General features: G+C 54.8%; 3 protein-coding genes and 1 non-coding gene across 4 annotated transcripts; 3 read left to right on the top strand and 1 right to left on the bottom strand.

Moving 5' to 3' along the window:
• The first annotated feature begins 2,193 nt into the window (after window positions 1-2,193).
• COL26b_001575 lies at window positions 2,194-2,277 on the top strand. The gene has a single exon. It is a non-coding gene; the product is annotated as a tRNA-Cys (tRNA).
• Window positions 2,278-2,791: 514 nt separating this feature from the next.
• Window positions 2,792-4,536, bottom strand: COL26b_001576 (uncharacterized protein; the record flags this gene model as incomplete). The annotated part of the gene is made up of 4 exons (XM_053174523.1): window positions 2,792-3,372; window positions 3,427-3,710; window positions 3,772-4,024; window positions 4,176-4,536. 4 exons carry the CDS (start codon window positions 4,534-4,536, stop codon window positions 2,792-2,794), a joined length of 1,479 nt encoding a protein of 492 aa, XP_053041454.1.
• An 830-nt stretch (window positions 4,537-5,366) lies between these two features.
• On the top strand, window positions 5,367-7,318 carry COL26b_001577 (uncharacterized protein; the record flags this gene model as incomplete). The annotated part of the gene is made up of 6 exons (XM_053174524.1): window positions 5,367-5,591; window positions 5,654-6,041; window positions 6,167-6,633; window positions 6,696-6,805; window positions 6,868-6,931; window positions 6,995-7,318. 6 exons carry the CDS (start codon window positions 5,367-5,369, stop codon window positions 7,316-7,318), a joined length of 1,578 nt encoding a protein of 525 aa, XP_053041455.1.
• Window positions 7,319-20,358: 13,040 nt separating this feature from the next.
• On the top strand, window positions 20,359-22,661 carry COL26b_001578 (uncharacterized protein; the record flags this gene model as incomplete). The annotated part of the gene is made up of 2 exons (XM_053174525.1): window positions 20,359-20,428; window positions 20,662-22,661. 2 exons carry the CDS (start codon window positions 20,359-20,361, stop codon window positions 22,659-22,661), a joined length of 2,070 nt encoding a protein of 689 aa, XP_053041456.1.
• Window positions 22,662-26,599: the final 3,938 nt, after the last annotated feature.

The raw sequence follows: 26,599 nt of genomic DNA on the forward strand, positions 1-26,599 counted from the left end.
TGAACAAGTCAGCAGAGTGGTCCCTTGGTTCCAATTTCTACAGATGCGCCAGCCACCATGATTCAAAACCTGGTGGCAAAGGCAACATGATTGTGGCAGAGGCGACAATCATTTCCACCGTCAGCAGAGTCGTTGGAACAGACCAGGTCACCAAAGTTGCCTCATCCACGTCTGACTCGCCCGCCGCCGAGCAGGCCCGCTTTTGTTGGCCGACGCCTCCGGGGGGCTGTCCCGAGCGCTGCCCCGAGCCGTCGCCGGACTTGGATACACGTACGGAACGCAGGACACCTCGGCAACCACGGCAGACTGTCGGCCCTTTTCCGCATTCCGATGGCAACGGTGTCCATATTGCCTACCAGGGGAAAGGAGAGAGATCCGCAACCTGTGGTCCTTCTAGAGTCCACCTAGAACAAAAATCCTGCGGCGCCGTCGAGCGGCATCAAAGAGCCTCCTGCGTGCATCCACATCCTCTACGCTAGACTCGAAACTCGGGATGTTATCAGTTCGGCCATTGCCCGGCAAAACTCTGCTCGGGTCGTCGAGGCGATGGGCTCATTCGTTGTTGAGGCTACATGACAACTGGTCCGTCAAACTGGTTTCGCCCGCATGCATTCATGCCGATTCGGTGTATCAATCGGTTTACAGCGTTCACTTTGCGGTGTGGTCTATCAAGCAAGCACTTCGGATTTGCTTAAACCGCCTTGGGGGGAAATCCAAGGTCATGCGGCTTTGCATGGTCGGGAGCTAGGCCCAGTCCTGCAGCCGACCTGCCTACCTAAGACACGCGCGTAACAAACCAAAGTTGACGATGTCTCGAGCGCGTAAACCTTCGCTGTGCCTTGAATTGGCATGGCGCTAGACTGAGGAGAAGCGGACCGGTCAACCATCGCACTTCGACCAAGGTAAACGTCTGGGCATGCTCACTCTCTCTCACCTCTGATGCCTGCAGCACCAACGCGCCAAGAGGTCGCGCGTCCCCCTTCACCGACACTCTAGAAAAAAAAAAGCCAACCCCCCAGCTCTCGCCATTCCAGACCTGCATCGTGACCCACTTGGCCAGCTCACACCGTCTGCTCCTCGCCTCTGCAGCTCTGCCTAACGCCGCAGGCGAGTGTTTCTCAAAGGCAAAAAACGCTGGTGCGTGTAGCTTGACTGCAGAATACTCGAGGGAAAGTTCAGGTGACTCATTTACGATAGGAGTGAGTGATATTATCTGGCTCAGGGCGGCTGGCTTCGACCGGGCATGGCTCTTGTGCGGCCATCTGCCAGGGCTCTCGAAGTCGAGGAGGTTGGCGCATTGGAATGCCTGGTCCCGTCGAGGAGATATCGTTTCTTGAGCTTGGGTAAGTTGGCTGGCTCCCAGAGCCTGCGGTCACTGATCCTTGGTATTGAGGTGCAGTCCCTGTTTGGAGTGCCGGTGATCTGCTGTGATGTTCCGTTCATCCCAAGTTGCAAGTCTGTTGGCATGGTCAGATATGGATCACCTATCGCCACTTTGGACTCTTGCTCATATGGTTTAGCCTGAGGGAAGTGAAGTTACGCGACAGGCAGGCGCTCCTGATGTTGAGACGACTGTTCGACTATTGCTTTCAACGGCCTCTGGATCGATCGGGTATTCGGTGCTCACGTAGAGGCTGCTGCAAAAAGGACATGCGAATCTGCAACCTCCAAAAGCCAAAGAAGACGTTGACGCAGCGGCCAGGCTTCATCACTGACAAAACTCAGCTGTGTTCAACCGTCCTGGACCTATTCGGTCTTGAAGCCTTCCCAGGTCTTGTGCTGAGACGTGCTGTTGATCCAAAGTAAAGTAGCTTATATCGTGAACTTGTCTATTGCATGCGTCATATCCAGCTATTCGTTTCATATAGCAAAGGCTTACAGAAGAATTGACAATTACATATTGCCACTCTGTGAACACTGAGAAGCGTGTAGTTGACAATGCCCTTGTGGTCTATGCTCTGGTGAGCTGGATTCAAGGAATGCAATGCACCTCAAGGTCGGAGCAGTAATCAACTTCGTAGTATAGAAGGTTTCCTCCTCGGAAGGCGAAAATACTTGTCTACAGCATATTCGATCGTCGCGTTAATTCTAGGAGGCGGAGAGGCATGAATGTGTCCAGTCGGCTCCACAACTTTGGACCTGGCTACTTAGTCAGACTTACCACCTGGTTTGCCACAACCAATCACCGCAGTCGGATCGATAGCTCAGTGGTAGAGCGAGAGATTGCAGTTCTACGCAGTTATCTCTAGGCCCCGCGTTCGAACCGCGGTCGGTCCTTCATCTTTTGCCGTTTCAATTGACGACGTTCTTTTTTGCTGTTAACAATTCGTTCTTCGCCAGCGAAATCATTTTTTCCCAAAATGACTACCAGCTGGAAGACTGACTAGCTTTTTCTTGCAATCCTTCTTGCTGCGCGTGTGAAGATTATCTGGAAGACGTGAATTGCTTACCCCCAATTCATTTTGCAGCTAACGTTCAGCTCTCAGTCGTTGTAACTCAGAAATGGTTTACTCGGCTTTGGAATAGGAGAAGATTGAGTAAACTTCAACTGATAGTAAATTTAGACAACGTGCATCGCTGGTGCCTTTCGTTTCAGGTGATCTACAGAGCTGAACCATTTCCGCGTAACGCCCGAACAGTCCGTAACACTGCCAGCCATTGCAAGTCTAATTTCATGCCCACGCGAAACCTCTCTCTGGCCGTCCAGCTACACGACACACAACCGCAGATTCCTCCCAGCATGACAGCTGCGGTAGCCTCGCAAGGCTCGTCAACAGGAACACCCCGGAAATCAAGTATTTGGTAGGGCTCCATAGGTCAACTCCGACAACTGTTGCCAAAACTCAAAGCCTTCAGGCACTCCCACACCCTCCGCAAACACAGGATCCATCATCGTCGGCATCGTGCTGGTAGCCCCCGTAGGACCGACCTTGGACAAGAACCAGCGCCTGATGGCTCTGTAATTCTCGGCATACGAAGAGAGCAAGGGCTGGCGGTTAACAAGAGACGCGCAACCGGCGGCGTCGATACGAGTGGCGGCATCGAACCGCTCGCTCAGGATCTGAAGCGTATCTGCCAGGCTGAGGCTCGCCCTCGCCGTTTCGAGGTCCCAGTCGCGGTCTTTCATGCAGAGGAGGCCGCAAGCCTTGATGATGGCCAGCGCGAGGTGCAGGATCGAGATGAAGGTGAGCGACGCGTACGTTTCCACGGGCAGGGCGAGGAAGGCGTTGAGGAGCTCTTGGATGCTTGTCAGGCACTGCCACATCATTCGAGATCCGAGGTGAGGTATCTGTGGTCGTGTGCTGCCTTGGACGTGGATGGCCGGCTCGAAGAGTCGGATGCGGATGGCTGCAGATTGCTCGCGCAGGAGATCTTTTCAGTGAAACGTCAGCAGATTCCATTGCACGAGAAAAAAGAGAGACGTACAGTTTGAACGTAGCGGGGCGGGCAAGGAGTCCATGAAGGAGTCCAACTCCTTTTCGACGGTGGCAATGGCGAGGGCGTGGGGGCCCCCGAAAGGCTGGTCGTTGGCAAGCTCGCTCTGCTCTCTGAAGGTATCATCCACCCTGAGCGCAACTTTCCGAGCTCCAATCAGCTGCACAAGCAGCAGATCTGTCGAGTATTCCTGAGCATTGGCTAGCTTCTCGCAGCAGTCATCGAAGTAACGAGTAAACTCTAGCCAAGATGATCTACCGAGAAGACCGGACAGTCTATGCCACGTTCGAGTTCGTCAGCGTTGGAAGATGATGAGAGTTTGTCTGGCCGACTTACACGGATGACATGTGGAACAGGCCTAGGACAGCCCTTCGACCAGCATTCGTGTGCTGATTCCTCACCTGAATGTCTTTACTAAGGAAGGCGGCATCTTCGTAGATGGAGCCGGACGGGGACACAGGGATGCCGGGGCGCTTGGTAAGCCCCAAGTCTTCTGCTAGCCCACGAGCAAGCTGCATGAGGCTCGTGTCGCTAGACCTCGCGTAGTAGAGAATATCGTTCCTATCGGTAAGGAGACGTGTCAGAGAAGCTGGCGCATGGGAAGGGCAAAGAGCCAACGTCGAGTGGGGGGATTACCAGGCAAAGTAAACGAGCAGCGCCTGCAGAATCTCTAGATTCTTCTCGAGTAGGACGACAACTCGGTAGGCAACATATTGCCGAAACCACCTCTCAAAACCCACGCTCAGGTCGCGGCTGGGAGGCATGCACGTCCATAACACTTGTTTTGAAGAGCAACGGCTTGCTCCTGTAGAAGTCGTACGCTTTGTCGTTGGGCAACGGTACGAAGGGGAACTGTGGGACGAAGTCGGATGTGTAGATTTGGAAAATCAGCTCAGCTTCCTGGAGTGTCACTTGGTAGCCAGGGATGATGGTGATTGCCTCGGTACTAGGGTCGATGATGGTCGGAGGTGTATTGAACGACACGTTCGGGTCTTCCTCTCCCTGACTATGTGAAGCGAGACCGACCAACGGCGAAGATTGACTGTCGGAAGCCTGGCTGTTCTGAGCTGACAGGTCGCGTTCTCGATTCAAGAGTAGCATGATATCATCTAGCTTGCGTTCAAGAACCTTTGCGTGGCTTTAAGGGTTTGTAAATCATCAGCCTCGCGTGTCTCGCAAAACAGTCGGAGACCTCTTACGTCGCCTTTCCTCTCTTCCTCTTGGCCTGCGGCTCTGACCTCGAGCACTCCAGACCGTTGCTTGAACATCTACGACGCGAACGCGGTCAGCTCGGATCTCCAGAAAGAAACTTTTTCTTCAGTTTTCCAGATAGACGAACCTTTGACAGATATGGGGCTCGGAGCCATCTGCTGCACTAGGCCAGACACATTTTGCCTTGGACCGGGAACAGTTTGTGCAAGCTCTCCTTTCTTCACCTGCGTGAGGAACATCCGGCATGACCAGGGGGCCAGTCAATTGTCGTCGTCGGCGTCGTCGAGCGATTTAACTTTGTATCCGGGATGAAATTGCAGGCCGCGGGGATCCGTTAAAGAAGCAATCGGCGTATGAGTCACACCGAACTCGTAGCGGGAGGAAGTCGGACGGGTGTGGGAAGGGACGACACAAAACGCATGAGACGCCCGGGCCCGGGAGTCAAAAAGCTTTCCGAGAGGAAGTGGCCGATCGCGACAGGCAGTGAGCCGCGCCGTTCAATTACACGGCCAACGTCCAACTCCCGGGAAGCATTTTGCTGCCCGGCACCGCAGACATGTCTCGTGTAATACCAGTATATAGGAAAGATGTCAGTTTGTCGAGGAAAGTTCCCTTGTGAACTCTCTTCCTCCCCGTCACAATAATTTTCCTTCTACAGTGATTCTTTTCTTTTTTTTTTTTCACTTGACAATCTTTGACATCACAAGTCCTTCGCGAAAATGGCTTCGGATCACCAAGTTCAGACCAGCGAAGTCCCGCTCCAAGATGTGGACAAGGACTCTCGCCGGCCTGAGAAGGAAGCCATCCCCAATGACCAGTCTGACAAGGAGCTAGACGGCATCACGGAAAGTGGCTCTGATGATCCCGAGCCCGAGTATGCAACCGGCCTTGGCCTGGTCTGCATCGTCGCCGGTCTCGCGCTGGCGGTTTTCTGCCTGTCTCTGGTAACCTTCCCATCTTTCACAACCGCCGTTCCGAACCATGCAACTGACATTGCGATCCTCAGGACCGTACGATCCTCGCAACAGCAATCCCCACCATCACGACCGAGTTCAAGTCTCTCGGTGACGTGGCCTGGTACGGAACCTCGTTCCCCTTGGCCACGTGCTGCTTCCAGCTCATGTTCGGCAAGCTCTTCGCCGAGCTCAGAGTTACCTGGGTGTTCCTCGCCGCGCTCGGCATCTTCGAGGTCGGATCGATAGTCTGCGGCGCTGCCCCAAACTCCCTGGCCCTCATCATCGGCAGAGCAATCTCGGGTATCGGTTGCGCGGGGATGCTATCTGGTGTCTCCATCATCATTGCCCTTAGCTTTCCGGTCCAGAAGCGTCCCATCTACACGGGCATGATCGGTGGCATGGCTGGTATTGCTGAGATCATCGGTCCGACGATTGGAGGTACGAATATGCTTTCCTTCCACATAAGACCAAATAGCACAAAATGCTCACAACACTATTAGGTGCCCTCACCGACAATGCCTCCTGGCGATGGTGTTTCTGGATCAATCTCCCTCTCGGCGCAGTCACAGCCGTCATGGTCATTCTGTTCGTCAAACCTCCCAAGAAGACGGGCGAAACCAAGGCCATCGGCCCTCTCCTCAAGAGCATGGACCCCCTCGGAAACGCTCTGCTGATGCCCCTCATGGTCTGCTTCTTGCTGGCCCTACAGTGGGGAGGAACCGTGTACGCCTGGAGCAACTGGCGCATAATTCTCTGCCTGTGCCTCTTCGGCGTCCTGTTAATCGTGTGGCTCTACGTGCAGTATCGTCGCGGCGACGAAGCCACCCTGCCGGTCCGGCTGATGCGCCAGAGATCCGTCGCCAGCGGGACCCTCTTCATGCTGGGAACGAACGGCACGGTGTTCGTCATCGTGTACTACGTCTCCTTCTGGTTCCAGGCGGTCAAGGACGTAACGGCACAGCAATCCGGCATCAACTTCCTTGCTTCGTCCCTCTCCGTGTCGGTCTCCGCAATCGCCTCGGGATTTTTGGTAAGTAGCAAACCGAGAACGGGACTTTGTGGCTTCGTGGGCTGATGTGTCTGTTTCTTCAGGTGTCCAAGATCGAATATTGGGTGCCTCAGATGGTTTCCAGTACGGTCCTTCTGTCGGTTGCTTGCGGACTGATCTACAGATACAACCTAGAGACGTCGACGGCATACTGGTGCGTTCTTACGACTCCCCCCTACCTTTGACGTACGCAATTTCTCTAACAGATTGAAACAGGGCCGGCACGCTCGTGATATTTGGCCTCGGCGTCGGGCAGGGCATGCAGATGCCGCTATCTGCCGTACAGACAGTCCTCAAAGGAGCGGACATCGCCCTGTGAACATCTGTCCTTCTCCTCGCCCAGACTTCGGCCGGCATCATTATGCTCGCAGTCGCGCAAAATTTGTTCCAAAGCACGCTGCTGAAGGAACTCACGAACAAGGTGCAGCAGGTTGACGCCAAGGTCATCATAGACCACGGTGCCTACGGGCTCAAGAGCATGGTCACGGAGAAGTACGGCGCGGAGGCCGCGACCGCAGTGCTCAAGGCGTACAACGAGGCGCTCCGGTCGACCTTCCTTTTGTCCATTGTTCTGGCTTGTCTGACGTTCCTTGCCTGTCTGGGTACGGAATGGAGAAGCGTCAAGGAGCAGACCAAGAAGACTGAGGAAGTCGAGGAGGCCAAGTAGGGCCTCCGTGAACTGTCGACCCACGCCAACTGACATTGACTCGGGGCTCTTCTGACACTAGGCTGGTCCACGACGGTGAGGAAAGCTGTCAAGCATACCCGGGGGAAAGTCTTGCGGGTGTCATCACACCATAGGTTTTCTTCGGCCTCTTTCTTGTACCATATCGCTTGTAATCGTCAAATAGACTTGAACACCTTTTGAGCCCAAGATGGCATCATTAAAACCTGACCCTGACCGCAGCCTACTTGCGACGTGCGACTCGCTTGATCGTGAACCATCGTCGCCGAGCGAGACAGACTGTGAGTGCTTTGCAAACGGATAGATCTGAATTCGCAGCCGATCAGAAAACTGCACTTGCAGTCACACGCGAGCAACCAAACGGACTTGACTACAACTTGGGATAAAGGAGAACACTTGAACGCGTTCTCTCAACTACGTTTCGCTGAGCCGACAAGCGCTGGGAGCATATCCATCGATACCCAATACCAGTCTTAAACCACTTGGTCCACCAGACTGGCCCAGGTTCATGACGAGAATCATGACTTCAGATATCTCTCCAATGCAGTGAAGTGCACTTGCTCGCCAGCACGGTCAACTTCGATCAAACACCCGTCCACTCGAAGCCTCCTCTACGGTCTTCTCGCACATCAGGAGCCAGTCGACGAGATCGACCCAACCCCTCAAGACCTCACTCGAGGCAAAGACGCAAACCATCCCCATCTCCCTAAAGATAGCAACGCCACGTAAACCCTCTAAGCCGCCCTGCAAAACGCGCAAACCCATCCCAATGACCTCCGTCCACTTGGCACGACGCGCACATCGCTGCAGTATCCCAACAACATCCAAACCGATATCCCCAATGATCCTCAACCAAAAGGTTCCAATCAATTTTGCCAACGAGACAACGCTGTCCTCACAGCCACCCCGTTCCCGCCACGGCCCGCACAAAGATCGCCAAAAACACAGCCATCCCGCAACGCAAGCTTTCCACGTCAACGCCGCGCGAACGCCCCTCTCACCGCAAAACCGTCTTTTTCTCTCTGTCTCCGACAAGAAAGCACACGCCCCCTCTTGGCCAAAATCTTGTACCAAGCCCCCAAAGAAACGGATTGTCCATCACCTTGACAAGCCTAGATTGCCAACGAAACGAGACAGGAACCATCGAAACTCTTTCTGTACGTCTGTCTGGCTCAGTCTCACCAATATCAAATTCGCGTCCTCGAACGTGGGAAAGATCTTCTCGGCCAGGCCAAATGCACAACCCCCTTCGCCTTTCCCGCCAAGAGACTTCGCCAAGAAGTGCGAGGAACGCATCGGGAAAAGAAAAGCACGCTCGAGCGGAATGGTGCGAAAAAGGTGCACTTTCAAAACCAATGCCAAGAGGAACATCATCATCATGCTGACCCGCCGCTATTGCTATTTTTCCTTTTCATCCCATGAAGTCCTTGAGCCGTAGACAGCCTCGAACGGTAAGGGAGCTTGATAGCCGCGCGGACTACGGGCCACGCCATCTTGGCAACGTGCAGAGACACACGTCTACATGAGTACCGCTCTGCACAGCAAAGGCACGCACCGGGAAGCCATCCCCGGGAATGTGTTGGGAAGGCGCAGGACGCAAGAGAGCTCCGGGTGTCGGAGGGCGCATTCCCCGGGGCCGCACAGGTAGACGCCTCCTTTCTCCCCTTTGCCCACCACGTCCGAACTTCGGGGTGGGTGTCTGAGTTGCGTACCGTAGATTTCGTCCTTGCTTTTTCCCTGTTCTGACTTGTTCGTCCTGTTGTAATTCGCCTTGTCAACCTTGAGATGGTATTCGTAGAGAGCAGTAAAACCGTCGTCAAAGGGGACAAAAAGCTTGACACGTGGATTACACGAGATCGACCATCGCCTATCGTTCAATAGGAGAGCCCGAAGAAGCCAAGATTTGGAGATGAAAATCAGAGCAGACAAAACTGGTGTTACCTTGCAGAGAGACTTGACAAGGTCCGGTGGTCTGTTCGGACTCTGGGCATTCAGCTCTGCTGACTGGCTGCCGGTTGGCTTGCCTTTGCAACTTGTGTGGTAGCGTCTGGCAGAACGCCAAGCCGCCATTCACACATGTTCAAGTCTCTTTACTTTGAGTGGTTGATCGCCGTCCACCGCACTAGATATGCGGACGTCGCCGACTCGGGAAAGGCAGGAGAACCGTTCTAGAAGATCTGGCCCAGACGTCTTGAGCATGCCACTGTTTCTTTGCCACTAGAGATAAGGTACTGCCTCCGAATGCTCGTAGGCTTCATCACCCCACTCAGGCTGGTGACGCCGTATGCAGAATGAAAAGTTTGTTATCAAAGGACCGCTCTGGAGACGCTCCAGGCTGAAGGGAGAAAAAAAAATCAATCCGACCTGCGCATTTGGACAGGCTAATCTGACCATCGCTTGTTGAGCCGCAGAAGTTTCTACGGCAGATGGGGAGAGGCCAAAGATGTATCCGTGACTTGGACTCCCTATGAGCAGTACTTCTAAGCCGTGAAAAGGCAGCCACCACCTCCAACATCATCTTCGCCTTCGTCATCATGGTGCATAGAATGTGAGGGATTTTCCGGTGCTCTCAGGGAGAATGGACTGTTCCCTCGCAACAACGAATAGAGTTCCTTGGGTGTGATTGTGTCGGGACAACGGAGCATCGTGATAGGGCTCTCCATTCAGCCCTCTCACCCCGCGAACCCCAGACTTTTGCCATATTGAGGGGTGTGGTGAGAGCTCACCCGCGTATTCCTGGAAAGACCCGGCGCAGCTGCCCGTCTGCGGTGCGACCAGGACATCAAGCAGCAGCGTTGTATGAAATGGCCAGCCAGGAGCCATGCTGCTGCGGCACGGAAAGCTGCGGTGAGAGGCGACTCGACAAACAGCTCTTCGAAAACAGAAGGCAGTCGCATGAGCTCTCAAGGGTTTGAAGCCGGGGGCAGCGGCTGAGTATCATTGCGTCCGGTGTTCGCATCTCCTACAGCGAGATGCAGCAAGCATTGAAGCGAGATTCCCAACCCCTTTTACCAGCAGCATACTGTACATTACAGCGCAGCACAGCACGTCTGGCACCCTTTCGCTGGCACCGCAAGGCCGGTAACAGTCGTTCAAGGCCCCAAGGGCCCGCCCGCTCTGGGAGACTCCGGTGAGCAAAGGCGGAAGGCGGCTTCCAGGACGGGGATTGGAAAGAAACGAAAAGAGGGGCGCGCCGCCGGGCGAGCGAGTGCGAGGATCAGATGCAGGCGGACGCTTCCAGGGCTTGACGGGCCATTGCTACGCAGTAGCTCACCGCCACTTGGCTTGGCGGCAAATCCGTCTTCAAGGCGTGGAGAAGCCGTCCGAGGGGGGCGCTTGAGCGGACGGAGGGACGGCGAAGTGAGCGGCGGGAAGAGGAGACAAGCTCGGAAAAGAGGCTGGTGCTGGAGGTGATCGTGGAGACGATGATGTGGTAGTGGATTGGCAACGGAGAGCCTTCGATTGGACAAAGACGCCGTTTTGACAGCTTCTTCTCCGAACGCCGAACCAAGTTTTCGTCCGGATGCCCGCCCACTGACAATCGGCAACAGCCAGCCACATTCGCCCACAAATCCCATCTCATTCCACACAAATGTGTTTCCTATTGGGACACCGAGAGACCTGGTGAATGGAATAGCAACACGAAAAAATTGGAAACTGTTCCCCCACCTTAAATGTTATCAAATGCTGCTGTCTTTGGCTGTTTGACTTGTACCAATACTGGTAGCATCGTTGAAGTCAAGGGTACCCCGTCATGGAATCCTTCACCTCATCAGGAATATCGGCATCCGTCGCCATCCCGTGTGGTTCTCTGCCGCATATCTCGATGCGAGGCATGCTGCTGCAACCCCTCATATCTCAACAACAGGCCCGTCTCTGATTTGTCGCCGTGGTTCATTGTGGCATGCCGCATCAGCAACGAGGAGGCATAGCTCGCGCGTCTTGGCTGAGGCTTTACGAGACCAAGAGCTCTCGCCTGGCCCAAAAGGCGTCCTGATCTGCGATTTTTTGGCCAAGGCCAGACCTGTACTTGCCGTTGCCTTTGCTGTTCCAGATGGCTGTCCCCCCTTGCAACAATCAACTTGCAGATATGCATGTCGATGTCGAATGTCCAATCCGCTTAGAGCTTCCAGCTGGGGAAAATTTGAGTTTCGGCGGCGCCATCTCAACAAGTCGCAACCACGGAGTTGGGGGTTCAATTTTGGGGGGCCAAGTCGCATCTGCTAGGGACACCAGAATCATCAATGTGAACCAGTGTTAGTGGTGCAAGCCAAGGCTCGCAAGGAGCAACGATGGAAAGACGGCGCTAGAAACACCGAGGCTCGAGCGAGGCACCGCTGTCTTGGACGCAGAATCGACGGGCGCGAAACGATTCCAGGAGAGTGTTGAACAGTTTCCGCCCTGACCCTCGATTATTATTCATATCGCCTAGCCCTGGTTGATAAAGGCGTGTGCGTGTGTCCACCGGCGGCTCCAGCGCCGTCGGCAAAAAGTCAGAAGAGGGCATATTAATTTCTGGGGCCGACTGTCGGTCCCTCAGTGACAGGAGACTCCGGGGCTCATTTCGGAGCAACTCGGTCGCCAAGTCATCGGCGAGAATCAGAGCGCGAGGTGTCTTCGGGTCCAGACGGTCAAGTGATGAGACCCATGATCCGTCCTCTACTCCCTTCCACCCCTCTACGTCGCGCGCATCGCCAGCGGCCAGCGCCAATGCCAGCCTTCATTTCGTTATGCATCTCCCGCCTCATTTGGGCCACCTGCAGTAGTGCATCAAGCGAACCACTCACCGGCGCTGTTGTAGGCGTCGCGGTCTTGTCCAGCGTGGGGGACCAAATGCTCGCGGATTTGCGCTGAAAGCCTGAAACAAGTCGTGGCCAACAGGGCTGTCATAAAACTACTTTCAGCACACCCTCAGCTCCTATCGAATGCCGCCTTGGACGGTCCCGACCCGCGCGAATGTCACTGGATACGACGCGGGTGACCTGTGAAGCAAGCTCGAGTAGCAAGAGAAGCGGTGACTGTTTGATGATCGGGACCGACCTCCGCGTTTGCAAGCCTGGCACAGTATGATTGATGGTAGACGCCAGCAGAAAGGATCGACCGTCGGTGAGGACATGTGGTACCGACGAACATCGTCGTTCTCCAGTTCAGCTTCATTTGACCCCATCCTCCATTTGCCAGCTGTCGTTGGCCTTGGGCCTCCGCGTCTGGGGAAAAGACTCGACAAAGAGCTTCCAGGCGAATGAAACAAGCCGTCAGCCGTAACAGGGTTCGGCCGGAGGGATGCGCATTTGCAGGGTGACAAGTGCTTGGCGTACGCAACGCGCCTCTTGCTGGACCACTAGATTTGAGGCGCCGAGCCTTTGGTACGCTGACCAGCGGTGCTTCTGAGGTTTTCCATGTAAGGTACTGCAGGGCCTGGTGCTGCACGCATTTCGATTCCCGGTACGGATCCAGCCCGGCCCAACTCTGTTGACAGTAGCCGCGTTGGCCAAAATACCATTGATGGTGATCAACGGAGGGCATTCGTGAGCGGAGGGTGAAACCGGCACCGATCAAGACATCCGGTTTAGGTAATTGTCGACAATTGAGACAGAGCGCAGAGGGTTAGTTCGCGGTCCAACAGCTGGGTATGCTTATCCCCGTGCCGTTGCAGATTCCCGGAAGCAGGCCGCGTGAGGAACGCAGCACAGACAACGCACTATGGGTTGGCGGTGCAAGTGCCAACGGCAATCATGAACGCCCTTCTCGTGATATTGGCGATGATCTGTTGCATAGCCAGCCACCAGGTGTGAAAGTCTCCTTGAAGCTCGCAATGCTGGGTTAGACCGCAAAATACATCTCTTGGCAGGCGGCTCTCGTTGCTGGAATATAAGAGCATGTCTTGCTGTTAGATTTGGCTTCGAGGCTTCGAGGCTTTGCTGAGATTGAGTTGCTGGGCGTGCGCTTTGCTCCCAATTGCCAAGCGCTTCCTGACGATCTTCACAGCCTTATTTTGATATGAACCGCAAGCTCTAGGAGATTAAGCAGCTAAAGAGGCGGAGCTCTGGCCGCAGCGAAGTCTCAAACCGCATATCGAGCCCAGCCGACAGCATGAATCCGTTACCGACGTTGGCACAAAGGTACTGGCCATACCACGACTTTAGCGGTGCAACGTCCTGGAACAACTGGTGCTGTTAGATTTAGCGGGAGCAAACAAACATCACTCGAGGCACTGCCAAGAAGGCGCTGCGCCTTTCCCTTGCGTCCTATGCCGGGAGAAGCAAAAGGCCAAAACATGAGACGACGGGCACAAACCGTTCAACTAGTCTTGTCATCCCAAGAACGGTGTGGCCAAGGAATTGGCCATCGTATTGTGTCAGACAGGATTGCCCCCTTGAATCGGTGTCATATGAAGATACCGATGACTGTATCTTCCCTCGACCCAACGGTCACGATGTACCAATAAGGTAATCGTGACGTTGGATTACTTGGTGAGGCAAAGCGGTAAGCAGGTGAAGACTGGTTGGCACCCTCATATGCTATCAGCAGTAACGTTTCCGACGGTCGGTATTGGTGAGGTGTGGGAAAGACCTCCACCGCAACCTGGGGAGCATGACGCACCTTGCATCGTGAACCGTACCCCTGTCATTTTGTTCCCAGTCTGGAGGAGGCTGGAGCCATCGGAGTCTCGGCACCTGCTTCAGCGACCCTGGTGTATCCTATTTGATAATAGAGCCGCTGCAGGCGCTTGCAAGATATCTTTGCCCTTTGTCTTGATGGCATAGAAAGCTCCAGTATCTCCGCCTGACGTCTTGATGATTTGTGCCAAACATCACGCGGTGTGGACACGTGCTTTCTGGAATAGCGACAACAGGTGACGATGGACGATGACGGACGCGACTGCAGAATAATGGATGTCGCTTGTGGAAGATATGAGAGATGATGCCGAGGACGGACAGTACTCGGTACGTGTTCGGTATACCGAGTAAGGTGAGGTCAGTTCACAGGAAGGTATCGGCGCAGGGTCCAGATTAGGGCCGTTTATTTTCAAGCTAGCATTCCCTTGCGGGTCGCGATACCGGTTATCGAATGGCGATCCACAGACAACTGGGGTATTGGAGCATTCAAGGCGGGCTTGGCTGCGACTGAGAACAGATGCCGCAGAGCGCGAGAGATACCGAGGCGTGCGCAAGAGGATCCAGCAGAGTCGAGCTTCGTCCCTCTGTGTTGGGAACATCAATCACCATGTCCGTGACGGGCCAAGACTGTCAAGACTCGCATGACGGTGATGAGGATCCGTTGAGGCAGAAAGTGGTGAGATTCGATGGAGCGAATTCCTCTTCGCCAGAGTTTATCGTTTTCGGCCCTTCCAGGTCTTCTTTCCGAGATCCTGGGGCTGCAAAGTCAATCGATGACAGCGAGCGAGAGCGACAACGAGACTTGTGGCATTATCGTCCGTCGGGAATCGACAATCTTTAGCCAAAAAAAAAACGCCTAACCAGGATGTGGCGTCCAGCTGCTAGGCTGTTCCTGGCTGTGACACGATGATAGACTGCGCCTGGCGTTCGTTTGGATTTGCGCCCAAGACCTGGTCGGATTGAAGTCCGTGTCGGGTTCAAACTTTACATACAATGTTGCCATCATCCGTAGGCGTAGGTATGCCGTACATTATTGTGAGATGTGTTTTCGTGTTTTTCTTCTTAGATCGAATCAGACCGCCAGCACCATTACACCTGGTGAAGGGACATGCCCAAAACAGGCACTCCGAAGTGTTTGGTGATGGACGCGCTTGTCGTTTGGTAGGTGCAATCAGTGCCGGGTCTGCCGAGCATATCCAATCGGCGGAAGAGGTACACACGGCGGACGCTGGATGCTGGAGCAGCCGAGGGGACATCGGCCCTGCTGGCCCTCCTCGAGGGCGCTATGGTTATTATCGGGGCCTCCATCTCGTTTAGCCACTGACGATGGGCACTGTGGCGGGACTCTGTCTGCCTACCGTGTTCTATGTCCAGGCTCCATAACTCAGGGAGTGTTTCTTCTTGTGCTTCTCTGAGGCCTTGGGGTCTCTGTGGTCAGCAGCGCCTCCGAGGAAGGACCCTGACAGCCTGACAGGTCCACTGTAGGATAGCGGCTGGTTGGACGAGATGCTAAACAGAGGGTCAGAGACAGCAGAGACAAGGTGTGTGTGTGTGTGTGGGTGCCGAGGCGCTGGACGGTGGATGGTTTGATGGATCGTGGGTGGATGGCGGCGGACATGAGGACGACAAAAGAATGCCGGGATTTTCCCATGACGAGGCAGTGGACGTGGACCCTGCGGAAGCGGCCCTGGTCTCCTGTGCTGTTCCTGTTCCTGCCCTGCTGCTAAGCCCGGGACTCTCACTCCAGGCTGACTTGCTGAGCGCCGCAGGCGGAGGTTCCCCTGCCAGTGCCTGCCGTGTCTTCCTTGCCCATTTATTGTAGGTATTTTGGGTGCAGCAGGGAGGAGCAGCAGCAGCAGCTGTCACTGTCGGTGGTGTCGGGTAGGTCTCGCGAGCCACGTCAGGTACCGCCGTACCTATTGTGCTGTGTACCACCCGGGTTCCTGCCGGAGCGCGTGTTAAATCACTCACCCAAACGCTGGCCAATCGTTGGGTCTTGTCGATGGCCACGGTCATCCTCCGGCAGAGATATCTCGAGGCATAACTCATGTACTCTCGTAACAGCTTCTAGTGGGAATCAACCAACAGGGTGACTGTTGTGTCTGCATCCACCGATCTGCTGCTGCTGCTGCTTTCTACTTGCCGAGGCATTTGTACCAAGACTGCCGCTGCTTGCTTGAATGCCTGCAGCATCGTCATCATCACCAAGGCTGTGGTGATGAACAGATCTGAGCCAAACAGCGGCTCAGCATCCATAACCTAAACGGAAGCCGCAGCCGCAACTCCAGCCACGAAGCACCTGGCTTCCCAGTGGCGGGCGAGCCTGCGGCCAGCAGGAGCCAGCCTGGCGGGTTCTCCAATGGTGCCTGTGACTTGAATCCCATCTCAGCAAATTTGCTCCGCAATAAGCAAAATGCCTGCTGGCGGTAAGGCCTGTGGACAGTTTCAATCATGATAGTCACAGCCAAGAAGCGGCCAAGGACTGCAAATGACTTGGTGTTAGTCTTCAGAAACAGACCTGACCCTTACGGTCTGAGGTAAGAAGATCCAAATCACAAATTGGTAGGTATCCGTAATGCTGTCAGGTCAAAACACTGCACAGGTTGTGTCGGTGCTCGCCTCCATTCATCCCCCCCAAGCCCGTCGAGCGGAAACACGGGCAGAAACACGGGAATACGGATACCTCCACGGTCAGGAAAAGCGCACGGCCGGGATGACGATGGGTTCGGTTTCCCCAAACAAGCAGCGCCATCGTCATGGGCGGGTTAGCAGGCCCGGCATGGATGTGCATGTGGATGCATGCGCGGATGCGGAAGCAGCCCTTGGACAGGTACCGTGAATAAGACGGTCACTCACTCGTGTCGACGACCAACGAAGAGATGGACCCCTCCCCAAAAATCAGTTGGCTGACGACCAGGTTTTCTGACTTGTGATGAGGCGAGGCGACTGAGGAACGAAACGAGGCAGAGAAGGCACGAGGGCAGGAGAAAACCCCAGATGACGCTGCGCGCTAGAGCAGATACGCGAGGGCAAAGTTCCCCATTCGCATTTCCTTTTCTCCAGAATCAGCAAGACAGCCAGGCAGGATATGGAACCATGAAGGATGATTTCCAGGAAGGCCGAGCATGGCATCATCCACCCCACAAAGAGGGAGACATCTTATTCGCCCGTCTTGTGAAGGAATCGAGTCGGAGTCGGGAAACCCCCATGCAATGCGATGCAGCCCCCCTGGGGGGGGTCTTGTCTGTCTTTGTCTCTCCCACTTTGCAGAAAGGCAGCGACTGGATTGGCCTGGGCCAGGCTTGACGGGGGTTGACGATGGCGGTCACGCATGTTGGGTCTCGCGCTCGCCCACCTACGCCCCTCCCCAAATACGCGCAGGCGAGGGGATGGTGATTCAGACACTACGGATGGAGCTGGAGCTGGAACTGACTTGGAAGTTGGCCTGTTGCTTGCTTTCGATGCTGGTCAGTGCCAATACCAAATGTCATTAATAGTAGTAGTGTATGATAGTGCTTCGAGTAATGCCAACACCACAAAAGCTATGTATGGCAGTTGTCGTTACAGATACATGTGCATGTTGTACGTACTAGATTGGCTAACAGATATAGATATGCAAAGTCGCAGTAGTATTTCGCCAATTCCGTGACATGAACACCGCTAGTAGACGAGAAAGAAGGTCGATATCTGAGGCGTCCGAGTCGTTGGTGCAGGCCGTTGCGATCGACAGTGTCAACAACGAGACTAGCAGTAGCAGGAGCCGGTCACTGCCGTAGTTGGACGTGGTTTCGATCTTCTCTCGGGACTTCCATGCTTCTCGGGGTATTCTCACCCTGTTGCTGTCCCTGGCATGATGTGCGGTTTCTTCAGTGACTGTCCTTCGAACAATGGTATTTTGTCAGTTATCGCCTCGGATGGGACCGGTCAGGTCAGCAACATGGTGACAATGACGGTGGTGGGAGCGTGTTGTGCTGCGGCATCGCCATCAGAAGCCAGTGGAGGACCCAGGGACCCCGACTTCGGGGTCCCGTCGAGAGGCACGCACCTCAGCAGTGGAAGCGCCTAATGCGTGTAGGATGTGCTGGGCGGCCGTCTGATGTCTGAATTGTGCCCTGTCTGGGCTGAAATGCTGTGCTGTGTACGGCGTATTGGCTGCGGCACAAGAGAGGATACCCTTACGCAGTGTTGAGTTGATTGACGGGCAGCCCAGGCAGGGCAAGGGCAGGGCTCATCGGTGCAAGTGGACGACCAGTGGAGTGGATCCCCAGATACCCACCGTGGAGGACCCGCCTTTTCTTCGTCCCAGCCCAGGGCAGGGCAAGTGCAGGTGCAGGTGCAGGTCGCGGTGCAGTGTCGTGTTCGGTGCAGCAAGATGGAGGAGATTGAGCGGGTGCAAGTGCCAAGTGTCAGTGTGAGAGACGGGAGTGTGTCGTTGTTGGTGGTCACTGGTGGTGGTGCAGCAGGTGCGAATACTCGCTCAAATCCAAAGCCTGTGTCTTGTGTCTTTCTTGGCTGCGCGCTGTCTTGGCAGCAGCTCTCGCAAATTCTAGACGGGCATTGGACACTCTGAGATTGATACTGGAATGGACGAGGCTTGGCTCTCGGCACCAAATCCAAAATGTCTTTTTTTGCTTCGATGCCATCGTTGTCTGCCAATCTGCCTTCCCTCAGGTTACCTAGGTATGTGAAGGTAAGGTACATATCGTTCTCACCTGTGATCCCTCCGCGGAATCGCAGCAGCAACAACAGACAGACAGACTATCAAGGGAAAGTGAAGCAGGCCGCCACTTGTAAAGTGAGAGCGCACCGCATCCACTCCTCCAACTCCGTCTTGGCCAGTCAAGTCCATTTGTTGCCTCCAGTGTCTCCTCCCCCCCAAACCACCACATCCACCAATCCACCGTTTCCCCCAATCCCCATCGCCGCCCATCCACAATCCCCAATCACTCCAAAGTCATCCCGGCTGGCCCTGATTTCCCGGGTACCTTTCGCAGTACGCAGTACGTACGACGGTACTCTCGCTCGCTCGCTCCCTTCCCACCCAGACAGACTGGAGACAGACGCCTTCCCGGAACCAGCCCAGTATCGTCCAGTAGTACTCAGTACCGTACCCAATATTTCATAGAGTCCAGTGTCCCCAGGCCTACCACCTAAATAAAACCCACTTTCACACAGTTCTATGTACCGCTTTTTGTCTCTCACACCCGTCCCGCGGAAAATACCTTACAGCTAGCTAGACCACTCTACGACTTCAGATTTTTTTCCAACACACACCCCTCAGGACCTGGTCCCTCCTCCCCTCCCCCCCTCTCTAAGCGCAGCACCGGCAGCGGGGGGTTCTTGCTCAAGCTTGTCTTCATCCAAATCGAGAAACCGCTGCCCCCCTTCTCGTTCTCTCGCGAAGGTGCCCCTCGACGATTCAAAACTGACAGCCTTCCCACCACCCGCGCCGCCAAGCTGATTCCAGAAAAATGGACGCCTGAATATTATCACGCCCATTCCCTCCTCTCTACCCATTACCTCGTTTCCCTCTCTTCTGACCTAACGCTCTCCTAATATTACTTCCAAAGACCTTCAAACTCTTACCTCATCGCCGAACCGGACTCCGACTTCTCTGATCGTTGCTTCTCACCTTCAAGTACATCACCAAAGAAGTCGGCGTTCCTCTTCTCTACATATACCTCGACGGCAACCCCTCCAAAGAAGCACAATCCTCGCAGACTTCCCCAGACGAGCTTCCCGGGTTGTTTGCTTCTTCAACACTGCAATCCTGCAGACGCTCGCGTGCTCACCCTTCGTTGGACTGCGCTTACACACACCCGGGCAAAAGGTTCGATTTGTCTGCAAGAAGCAACACCGTGAAAAAGCCGCAACAACCGTTTGGTTCGATCAGAAACACAAAAAAAAAACTGGCGGAGTCTGTCACCCACGCGATACAAGCACCCAAACACCTCTACAGCCACGAGCAATGGGATAAAGCTTAACGGAATTCAACTCCGTTGTCGTTTCGTCGTCTTCTTCTTTTTTCCTCCCTCGCCCTCACTTCTCTTGGCCTCCAAGGCTTATCACCCTCGCGAACTCGCCTTGGCCGAACACACGACCCGACTTATCGATTCGCTCACGTTGTCGCACCAAGACCGATAATTGGGGGGAGTCTGTCACCACTCCGCCCACTGGCCACATTCTCTGCTACCGCCTACCTACCCCTCGGTAACGCCGTGGAAGTACCTAAACCCATTCTTAGCGACAAAAACGACACCGGTACCGACACCAAGCATTTCTCCTGGTGGTGTGCTGCCCAATTACGTATTGGTCCATACCTGATTGCACCCAGCACTTCGCCCTCAGCTGTCTTGTCATCCTGCACACCGGACCCAAGCCGACCCGACAGGCGCTCCAACAATGGCAACCGTCATGTCCAGCAGCAACGTGCCTAGCATGGCAGTGTCCCAACCCCAGCCCATCCCCCAAGGTACGTTTCGCTGGTCACTGCACCCCCCAAAACCCAATGCCATGCCCCCTTCCCCCCCTGTTTCTCACTGTCAAAGCCCTTCCGTCATTGAGCTGCCGTTTCCAATTCGCCCTGTTTCCGTCCACCGCATCCCTGGCAATAGCCGCTAACAACGCTTGCGACTCCAGTCAAGCAGCCTTCTGCCCATCAACAAAACAGCAGCCTGTCTTCGTCTCCTCGTCAATTTCCCTCAGACCTCACTTCTCCCATCCTCGAAGCCGATGAATCCGAAAGCGAGTCCCCCAATGAACCTGTGACCCCCATTAGCAGCGGGCGACAGTCGCAAGAGTTCACCACCCGTCCTAGTCAGGACCACGACCTTCACCAGGCCCAGACCACCCCTAAGCCTCTGCTGGTCAACACCGCTGCCACACCTTCGGCCACGACACTGAAGCCCGCTAACTCGGAACTCCAAGCCCCATCATCAGCTCCTGCTGCTGACCAAGAACCGCCACCGACTCCGCTGTCCAGGCGGCCCACCCGAGGCTCTACTTCAAGCTTTAAGCGGACCATGTCCAACATCTTCCGGAGATCCAACTCGTCGCTGACTAGACCGGATTTCGGCTTCACCACTGACCAGCTGGCTGGCGCTTCAGAGAGTGCCTTGGTTGATACCCAGCCTCCTAAGAGCAGCGGAAGACGGCCCTCCATGAACACATCACACAACACAACGAGGTCCAACTCGCCTCCTTCACCGGGCTCCCCCGTCGACCATCCCGCCTCCTATAAAGAGTCTTCCCACATGCCTACCTCGGATGACTTCAACAAGAAGAAGAACAGGGCGTCCACCGGCCTTTCTCTTCGCGGACGCGCCGTCAACTTTGTCAACGCCAACGTTCCCGGGCGCGAGAAGCATGCGTACAAAGTGCACACAGTCCGGCGCCGCGCCAGCAGCTTCGACGATGTCCCTCGACAGAGTCCCTCAACAAATTACCGTATCAACGCAAACTCAGCCGTGCTCCCTCTCGACCACAACACCCCGTGGGCGCAACTCCCCGACACCGGTGTTGGTGTGAAGGCTCGCCGTCTGAGCATCTCTCTTCCCGATGACCTTCAGGTCGACGTCGCCGAGCTTGCGTCCGAGTTTGAGTACTTGTCCAAGTTTGGCCGCCATGGCAAGCATCTCGGCAAGGGTGCCACATCAAAGGTCACATTGATGTGCCGAAAAGGATGCCCTGGCGAGCTGTACGCCGTCAAGGAATTCCGCGCCAAGCAGAAGTCTGACGACACACCGACTTACGAGAAGAAGATCAAGTCCGAGTTTACCATCAGCAAGAGCTTGCATCACCCCAATATCGTTGAGTCCATCAGACTCTGCACCGACCATGGCCGTTGGAACCACGTCATGGAATACTGCGCGGCCGGCGATCTCTTCTCTCTCCTCGAGAAGAAGTACTTGATAGAAGAAGACCGTCTCAACGACCGCCTATGCTTATTCAAGCAGGTCATCCAAGGCATCAACTATCTCCACAGCAACGGCATCGCTCATCGCGATATCAAGCCCGAGAACCTCCTCATTACCCAGGACAGCAAGCTCAAGATTACCGACTTTGGCGCCTCAGAAGTCTTCAACGGCAGCCACCCAGGCTATCGAGAATCAGGCGGACAGTGTGGCAAGAACATGAAGACCGACATTGAGCTGTGCAAACCTGGTGTCGTGGGCAGTGAGCCGTTTACGGCGCCAGAGGTGCTGGCCAAGGACTGCGAATACGACCCTCGCTGCGTTGACGTGTGGTCTGCCGGTGTCATCGGCATTTACCTTTGCTTCGGCGGCGGATTGTGGAAGAAGGCCGAAAGGAAGCCTTCAGAAGAGTGGTACATCAAGCTCTGCGAGGCCTGGGAGAAATGGTACAGAAGAAACCCCGAACCCGACGCAAAGGTCACAGAATCGAGCTACCCGGCCTACCTTCCCTTTGACACATCACTCAAGCCACCCGCCTTCCGCCGCGTCTTGCTCAAGATGCTCAACCCTGACCCCAAGAAGCGGGCTACGATTACCGAGATCATGAACCATCGCTGGGTCAAGACCATCGAGTGCTGCCAGCTGGAGACGTATGACGATCCGGCGACCATGATCGATGCGTCCAAGAAGAACGATGCCAAGCTGGTCAAGAAGGTTTTCTGCCACAACCACCTGCCGCTTGTGAGCCATGGACATTCCCTGGGAAAGATGCCTGGCCAGGCTGGGTATTGACTTATATACTCTGCCACGAATGTACGAATTATCACATGTTGGATCTGCATAGCTGCGATCTTCCTCTTTGGCGTCGGTTCTCTTTCATGAACCCGCGGGAAGATACGCTCTCAACATACACGGCGTTACAAGGGTTCTTGGAACAATCCTGGACGGGTGGCCTTTTTTATTTCACTTGGATGGAATACATCAATAATCGTTTTTGGCACCATGGGCTACGAGCCTTTTCATGCCACAAAGATTTGTGCACACATGCGACCCGGACTGAAGGTCTTTGGGAGGTCTTTGGGACTCCATGTGCTGCAGCCGTACATAATCGATTCTTTACTTTAGTAAAGGCGCGCGCAAGAAGTCTGCAGTGACAGGCACGCGAAGAAGGAGACGTGTTGAAACAAACACTAGTATAGCTTCCATGGCATAGACAAAAGTCAAATAAATCCAAAGAGAATTACAGAACAAAACCATGATGCAATCAATTTCCCATATGTTGAGAAGTCATGTCTTCCATTGGCTCTATTCCTGGCTGTCTGCCTCTCAACAACTGCCAACCTGGTTTCGGTACCCCATACTTGCAATGATGGCCGCCATTGCTTCGGGCCCGAGAAGGATTTGCCAAGTTGTGTCGATACGACGTATGTGGCTCTCCAGAAAAGAGGGGGAAGGTGATATTTTCCCCCGCAGCCCAGCCAGGTTAGGTAGGTGAGGTACCTTACACAGACATACCCAGCGATCCGGGGCGAGCAGTACGGAACATGTAGGTATCCGTGACACGACCACGGCCCGGCAAAAATGTCCTGTGTTATCGTGGAGAGGGGGGGAAGGGTAAGCTCGATGGCACTAAACATTCAGCCAAGATGGAAAGGACCGGGCTGGGGAAGTGTTTGTTTGGTAGGCGGCCCAATCAGCCGGAGCTCGGGGGTTAAAGAATGACGATGTACCGAACCCCGATCCAAGCGCTTTCCCTCCTGGTGTCTCTGCCTTTTGGGGAGTCTTGTTATTTCTCGCTTGCTAGTTTTCTAACGGTGTAGATAGACGTTATTTTCCGTCTCTATTCACGGGGGTTATTCGGGATAGGTGGGGAGCTGGCCCTGTGCGTATCTCACGTTGCTCGAAGCTAGCATCTCTCGTTCCGGGGGGCGGGATATGCAGCCATTTGCTTGTTTTTTTGCAATTTCATGGGGGGACTGGATACACGCCCCTCTCTCTCTCTCTCCCGAGCGATTGCTGCTCCTGCTGCTGCCCGTCATTCGGTACTTGCCCGGGACGGTTATATTTCAAGTAACTACGTGGGCAGGCAGAGAGCTACGGCACGTTCGTTGGTAACGACCGGTGTGTTGGCCCTGACCGTCGTCGCATGGGACAGTCGCAGGCCGAGTCCGGTGAGAAGGCAGGCGGGCATGCACGATCATGCGTGGGGTTTGGGGTTGGAGGGTGGAGGGGGGGAGAAAGCTGGCGAGCGATGCAGGAGATGTGAAATGCAGCAAAAGATGGACGCAATGCACACGAGACACACGAGTGATGCGTCTTCTACTGCCTTGTAGCCTGCCCTCTTCCTCGTGTAAAGCAGTCGAGAATGGGGGACCAAGGTAGCGCGCAGTTTTGTTGGTAGCACAGCACCAGCACCAGCACGCGGCGCGATATCTGCATTGCAACGGTGCTGGTCTGCTGCTGCAGTGCTGTTGTGCACTGGTTTGGCGCTTGCTAGAGGCCAACGACCTAGCAAACTCGCTGCTGCTGCTGCTGCTACTGCTGCAGGGTGAACATTTCTAGGTGGTGACAAGCTTTTTGCCGTTTCTTTCGAACTTTTCGATCGACGCGGGACCGAAGAGCTCGATGCCGTCTTGGCACACGGGGAAACCCCGTGTGCTGCCTTTGTCTTGGGAGCGGCGGTGTGGATCACTGGGATGGGATGGAGGGCGAGAGCGATAGGTCCGCGGCGGCGGCGGTTGGGGGAACGTCGCGGCTTGGGGTTCGGGATGCCAAGTCGGGGATGTCGTGCCTATACCTGTCTCCGGTTTTCTAATTCACATGTTCACTCCCTCTTTCCCTCTCTTTTGCTGTTCCCCCACGGATATGTCGGGTTGTGATAGTTAGTAATCCGGACCCTGGTGACGACCTATGGTGGGAATCTGAGGATTTCGAAGGGAAAGTGTAAGCAGCCTCGGACGGGAACGGCTGGGATCTCACTCCCGTCTTTGGGATTTCCAACCTCTCTATCTCTCCCTAACTCGCGAGGCCTCGACTCGGGCCGAAGAAAGGCGAAGGTATTGCTAGCCAAGTTAGGTAGCCCCGAGGAGCTGGGAGCTGGAAAGCCGGCGGCCGGTTTTGAGGCTCGCGTGGTACTATTATTGCTTGATCATGTTAGACTGATCGCAGTCATCGAGTCAAGCTTCTGCCAAGACGGCGGTGGGAAGCGGGTATGTCGGCAAACCTCTGGTGGGAGGCCTGTCAGACTTTGTTGTCATGCGGCGTTGTTCTTTCCAGCGGCGGCGGGGGGGAGTGGGAGTGGGAAGTGGGAAAGGATGGCAAAAGGCTGGACCAAGTACCCCCTTTGGAGGATGCATTAGTTTTTTTGGTTAGGGGGGGCGTCTGGTTTGAGGTGACCACGGCGTCGGGCTGGTGATGGGCGGTTGCATTAGCGGCGTGATTAGTGTTGCTATCTCTCTGACTGTCTCTCTCTTGATCTGCTGCGTGTGGTGTTTTGGGTGGTACGCGTGGCCCTGGCGAATCATGACTATAGCGGTGGGAAGATTGGGGGTCAATTCGCGAGGTATAGCAAGAATGCTATGCGTATTGGGTGGTAATGGGCATGTATTGTGTACCCGGGCTCGTTGAGAGTGTTTACTGTTGTCTAGTTCGTGGGACAAACTGCATATTGCCCACGCTTTTCAGACGCTGTGTGACGAGCGGGGCAGCGTAGGATAGACTGAGGGGAATGTGCGGAAATATAGCGGGCATGTGAAGCGAGGCATGCGGTTGAGGAACAGGAGGCTCTGTTCGGCCAGGCTGGTTGGCTGTGCTGTGCGCGGATGACTGACACCTGAGTCCTGAGAGGGAGCGAGGGCGCGTGGCGTCGGCCGTCCAGTAAGGGGGAGTGAGGCTTCGCGCCGGTCACGGCGCACATACGTCGGCCGCTCCGGGTGCGGAGGCACGGAGGCAGGAGGGCTCCATCCCCGCTTGGTTGGCAGATGTTGTGTCTCTCTCTCGCGGGCGGAGACTAAGCTTGAACCCTGCCGGCTGCCGTTGTCGGGTTTACTGGGCAGGGGGGTTGCGAAGTTGTGTCACCCTGGAGGAGTCTGGCGCTTCCAATCTTGGTTCACCACTTGGCGTGCTTTCGCGAGGCCGAGGTGAGATTAGTTCTCGAGGCATCCATGTATGTTGTGCTGCCAGGGACGAGGTGGCTAGTGGTGGCTGGGGGTGTCATACTTGCCGATGATATGTCGGTTTCGCTGTTGTCGTACTGGATGATTAAAAAGTGAGACCTATCACGCGGAGACGTCCATGACACTAAACAAAGTCATTTCTTTCATCTAGCGTGTGTTTCCTGTCATCTTACATATAACAAAATATCGGGCAAAATCATGAAGGTCCCAAGAACGAATGAGACGTTGAACACGGGCGAAGGAACTATTACCGGGCAACGTGGGATCCAGGTTGTGCTGAGCGAGCCTGATGCTTGTGATCTTTGAAATTTCGTCGGTAAGCCGAGGTATCAAGACTGGATTGATCGACCAACGTAACACAGTGACAACTACGGATCAGTTTTCCCAGGAGTTGGTTTGCACCAATATGTTGAACTTAGAACTATGAACTTTGGCTAACTGTTTGCTTCGACAACTCAAATTACTTCAGTCATCTGTCATTTCATATATGGGAGAAGCTGGTTCATAGCCATGTCGCTTGACACAAAGTCTTGGATACAGGATACTTGAGGAGTT

Source organism: Colletotrichum chrysophilum (genome assembly GCF_026319265.1).
Source record: "Colletotrichum chrysophilum strain AFK26 chromosome Unknown scaffold_7, whole genome shotgun sequence".
Lineage (NCBI taxonomy): Eukaryota > Fungi > Ascomycota > Sordariomycetes > Glomerellales > Glomerellaceae > Colletotrichum > Colletotrichum chrysophilum.